The sequence below is a fragment of the Charadrius vociferus genome, unplaced genomic scaffold, assembly GCF_000708025.1.
Source record: "Charadrius vociferus isolate BGI_N301 unplaced genomic scaffold, ASM70802v2 scaffold758, whole genome shotgun sequence".
In the NCBI taxonomy this organism is placed as follows: Eukaryota; Metazoa; Chordata; class Aves; order Charadriiformes; family Charadriidae; genus Charadrius; species Charadrius vociferus.
Genome location: NW_009649934.1, coordinates 1,823,701 through 1,828,216, shown reverse-complemented (window position 1 = coordinate 1,828,216; position 4,516 = coordinate 1,823,701). Strand labels below are relative to the sequence as shown.

The following is a 4,516-nucleotide window of genomic DNA, read 5'->3' as shown; positions in this document are numbered from 1 at the left end:
CCGGGAAGGGGAGGGAGGCATCGGAGCCGTGCCGGGCGGCTCAGTGCTGGGTTTGACCCGAGCCAAGCCCCGGTCTCGGCATCCGCCATCCCTGGGACGTGGGACATGGGATGCTCCAGCCACCTCCCGCCCATGGGAGCTGAGCGTGGTGGGCGGTTTGTGCCCGCGGGGGGCTGCCTTTGGGTCCCCTTTCTGCAAACCGCTCCCCTCCTTTTTGCCTCCCAGTTCAACGAGAAGGCAAAGCCGGTGTCGTGCTTCAAGCACCTGGTGCAGGCCAACATCCGGAACAAGAAGGTCTTCAAGGAGGACGTGCAGGGGATGGTGGCCAAGGGCACGACGGACTACAAGGCTGGCTTTGAGTACGCCTTCGACCAGCTGCAAAACGTGAGCTGGGGGCCGGGCTGGGGACTGGGGGGGTGGGCAGAGGGCACCCATGGGTGCTGGGGGGGATGGGAGGGCTCCATGCACCCAGCTGCTGCCCCGTGCCTGGGGCTTTGACATGCAGAGGGCTCCTTGTCCTCCCTTGCAATGCCATGGAGGGGACATCCCACCCGCTAGCATGCTGTAGCCGAGGTTTTGCTGGAGCTGCTGCCCCTCTGGGTTATTAAAAGTTAGCAGGACTGGGCGGAGGGGGCTGGATCCAGCCAGACACCATGCCAGAGCCAAAATAAAGATGAATGGCGCTATTAGGTGCCGAGCAGCAATAGCCACAGCATCATTTCCAAGCAGAGAGCATCCCTCCTCCTGCCCGTTCACCCTGGACACCCTCACCCTGGAGAAACAGGCCGGGGAAAAGAGATGGGTTGGGGTTAGTCCTCCTGGCCCACCGGGGTTTGCGGCCGCATCCAGCCCCGCTCCCAGCCGCATCCCACCCCGCGCCTGGCACCGCTCGCTCTGGGTCTGGCCTCAGGCGCCGTCTCTCTGCCCCGCAGTCCAACATAACGCGTGCCAACTGCAACAAGATGATCATGATGTTCACGGATGGCGGCGAGGACCGGGTGCAGGACGTCTTTGAGAAGTACAACTGGCCCAATAAGACGGTGAGGGGCTGTGGGGCCAAGTGCCAGGCTGGGGCCACTCACCGGGGAGGGAGATGGCTGCTCCAGCTCCATTGCTGGCTTCCGCCTCGTTAGCCTCATCGTCATCCTCTCTCCCTGATAGCCTGCTCCTGCACCGAGCTACTTCCCTGGTAATGGGATTGCTGATGCCCCGGTGCCATTTATAGCCGGCTCCCACCTTGGCATGTATGGGCCCAGGCGCCCCACATGCTGCCAGGGAGGGGATGGGGCTGGTGGGCTCTGCAAATGCCGGCCCTGAAGGGAGCACACCCCAAGCATGGGGACAGGCAGGCAGATGAATCCGCAGAAGGGTCCCCATTGCCACCCAGGGCCTGGAGACCCATGGGGTAGGGGGGTTCTGGTCCATGCGGGACCCTCAGAGAGCACAGATGCCTCTGGGTGCAGTGATGCCCCGGCGTGAGGACTCCTGAGGTAGGTGGCTTGGGCCAACGCAGTGACACTGGGACAGGACTGGCCGGGGCTGGGCAAGTAGAGAGGGGCTCCCTTGCTGCCAGCCCAGCCAGCATTCACAGGAGCCCCCTTCTGCCCACCTGCGCTTGGCCGCGGTCAGCACTGTTTGTGGCAGGTGATGCCACCCTGTCCCCGAGGAGGTTGCCATCAACCGGGAGCGCTGGGTGTGGAAACGGGGGTGCGCAGCGGACGGCCCTCACCGCCGCGTTCTGCCGCAGGTGCGGGTCTTCACCTTCTCCGTTGGGCAGCACAACTATGACGTGACCCCGCTGCAATGGATGGCCTGCGCCAACAAAGGTGAGCGGGGACGGCACCCGGCCAGCACGGGAGGCTGCAGGGCGGTGGGCTCACCCCCCGCACGGGGGCTGGCACCGCCACGTGCCACTGCCAGGGAGGCGCTGGCTACCACCCTGGAGGGCTGGACAGACAGCTGGACAGACAAACAGCTCTCCAGCTGCTTTTCTCTTTCTTTTCCAAGGTTACTACTTCGAAATTCCCTCCATTGGTGCCATCCGCATCAACACGCAGGTATGGCTGGGTGCAGGCAGGGGGCAGGCAGGCAGGCAGCGCTGCCCTCCGGGGGTGCCCTGCCTGGGGCCACACTCAGGCAGCCCCAGCCCCGCTGCGGAGAGCCCAAAGGCTGGCAGCCGGCGTGGCAGCGAGCTGGGGAGCCGAGCCGAGCCCTCCACCGAGCCTCGCGCTATTGAAATAAGCAATTCGTCTTCTGCAGCTCCCCACGGACCTGCCGCCTTTTGAGTGACTAATTATGAAACATCAGGCGTTAATCAGCACAGAGCAGAGCCGAGCGTGGGCAGGGAGCGAGCGCGGGCAGGGCCGGCCCCAGCAGCACCCGTGGGGCAGAGCCAGGCATTTCCACCCCACACCCCATCTCCCTGCCCCTTTTCTGCCCCTTTTCTTTGTCGGATGCGTACGAGGTGCCACGGTGGGCAGGTGACAGGGGTCCCCAAGCGGGACAGGGCTGGCATCATGGCACAGGGGCTGCCCCCCTGCCCAGGGGGCTGCCTTGGCAAGGTGAGCCAGGATAAGGGAAACCTGCCCCGGGAGAAGACCCCAAAAGGCTGGTGGTGGCAGGCAGGGAGACAGCAGTGATGGTGGTCCAGGCGTGACAGAGCAAGCCCATGCCCAGGGATGGTCGGGAGCCAGGGGAGCTCTGGCTGGCGCTGCGATGGTGAGCAGCACCCTGTCTGCATCTCGACAGGTCTGTTCTGTTCCCAGCTGGAGCCGTTACCCTCAGGTTTGGTAGCTTCCCCCTCCCCTAGCTCAGCCTGCAGCTGGGGCTTTGCACCAAGCGCTCCATTAATCATCCCTGGGGCGTGCGTGGGGACAGAGGTGTCACCAGGTTGGAGCAGGGAGGCATCTTGTCTCCCACGTCATGCTTTCCCCTGCCCTGTGTCCCTGCAGGAGTACCTGGATGTGCTGGGCAGACCCATGGTGCTGGCCGGGAACCGAGCCAAGCAGGTTCAGTGGACCAATGTCTATCAGGATGCCCTGGTAAGGACCCCCCGCCCCCGGGTGTGGGTGGGGACCCCCCAGCCCCAGGGTCCCACACAGCCCCGGGATGCGGATGGGGACACCAGCCCCAGGGGTCCCACGTAGCTCCATGATGCAGATGGGGACACCAGCCCCATGGGTCCCACACAGCACATGCCCCCATCTCCCCTGCCAGGGGGGTAACCCCCCTCTGCTGCCCACCCCCAGCTCTGGGGCCAGTGAGGGGCCATGGGACACCCTTCTTTGCTTGTACAGGGGCTGGGCCTGGTGGTGACGGGCACGTTGCCGGTGTTCAATCTGACGGAGGACAGCAGTGACAGGAAGGTAGGAGACTGTGGCTGCCACCACCCCGGCTGCACCGGGACCTCCAGTGTGGGGCTGTGGCAGGGTGGGGAGGGCATGAGGGCACCTTGATGCTGGACAAGTGGCTGCGGGGTGGGGGCATTGGCACCCCTGGGGCGCTGCCTGCTCTGCACCCTGTCCCTGGCATGAGACCGGGGTGGCTGCCATCCCCAGGACCCGAAATGGCTTTGGCTAGCTGTCCCGGTTCAATGGGGACAGCTGGGGTCCCTGAGGGGTGCAGCATCCCATAGAGGGCTGCTGGGGGACCACCCTGTGCCCCTGTGGTGCCCGGATCTGACCCACACGTCCCCAGAGGGCAAGAAGGTCCATCCCCCTGTTTCCCTGTCCCCGCGCTGGCTGCGGCAGGGGACAGCCCTGCTCCCAGCTGCCTCCCTCTGTGCGCTTCCTTGCAGAACCAGCTCATCCTGGGCGTGATGGGGATCGACGTGGCTCTCAACGATATCAAGAGGCTGACACCGCGATACAACGTGCGTGGGGGCCCCTTTCCCTCCGTCCCTGCCCTGCACTGCCCGAGCCCAGTGTGGAAGCCCACTGCGGGGAGCCCCAAACTGCACCCCTCCGCACCCCGTAGCACCTCCAGCGGCGCTGGCGGTAGCAGGCAGCAGAAGCCATGATTGCAGGCAGGGACCGGGGCAGGCAGGCGGGCAGGGATCAGAGCTGGGTGATGCTCTGGGACCCAGAGCAAAGCCGAAACTCTTGTAGGGTTAGCGAGGAATAAACCTTACCGGCCTGGGAAAAGGGGCAGTGGGCAAAATCCAGAGCCGGGGTGAAAGATGCTGTTGGCCTGAGAGTAGAAATAGATGGATAGAAAGGGCTGAGCCCTGGGGGGTGGAGTGGGGCCAGCTCTGCCCACAGGCGTGCGGGTGATCCCACCAGCACAGCACGGCATGCCACAGAGCCGCCTGGCCAGCCTCATCCTTCCTCCTGTCCTCCCACAGCTGGGGGCAAACGGTTACGTCTTCGCCATCGACCTGAACGGCTACGTCCTGCTGCACCCCAACCTGCAGCCCCAGGTGAGGAGGGGCCCGTCGGGGCGGCGGCAGTGGGGTTTAGCCGGACCCTATGGGACACGCCGCTTCCCGGGGCCATCAGGAGCTGATTGTGGGGAATGT

The 4,516-nt window shown here is 64.9% G+C and overlaps 1 protein-coding gene across 1 annotated transcript in view; it reads left to right on the top strand.

The window, feature by feature from the left end:
* CACNA2D2 (calcium channel, voltage-dependent, alpha 2/delta subunit 2) overlaps positions 1-4,516 on the top strand; it is a 207,649-nt gene that overhangs the window by 184,192 nt on the left and 18,941 nt on the right. The window contains exons 9-16 of the mRNA XM_009891300.1: positions 226-384; positions 933-1,040; positions 1,748-1,826; positions 2,008-2,057; positions 2,952-3,041; positions 3,297-3,365; positions 3,797-3,871; positions 4,343-4,421. Coding sequence (XP_009889602.1) covers positions 226-384; positions 933-1,040; positions 1,748-1,826; positions 2,008-2,057; positions 2,952-3,041; positions 3,297-3,365; positions 3,797-3,871; positions 4,343-4,421 — 709 coding nt within the window. The remainder of the gene's footprint in view (positions 1-225; positions 385-932; positions 1,041-1,747; positions 1,827-2,007; positions 2,058-2,951; positions 3,042-3,296; positions 3,366-3,796; positions 3,872-4,342; positions 4,422-4,516) is intronic.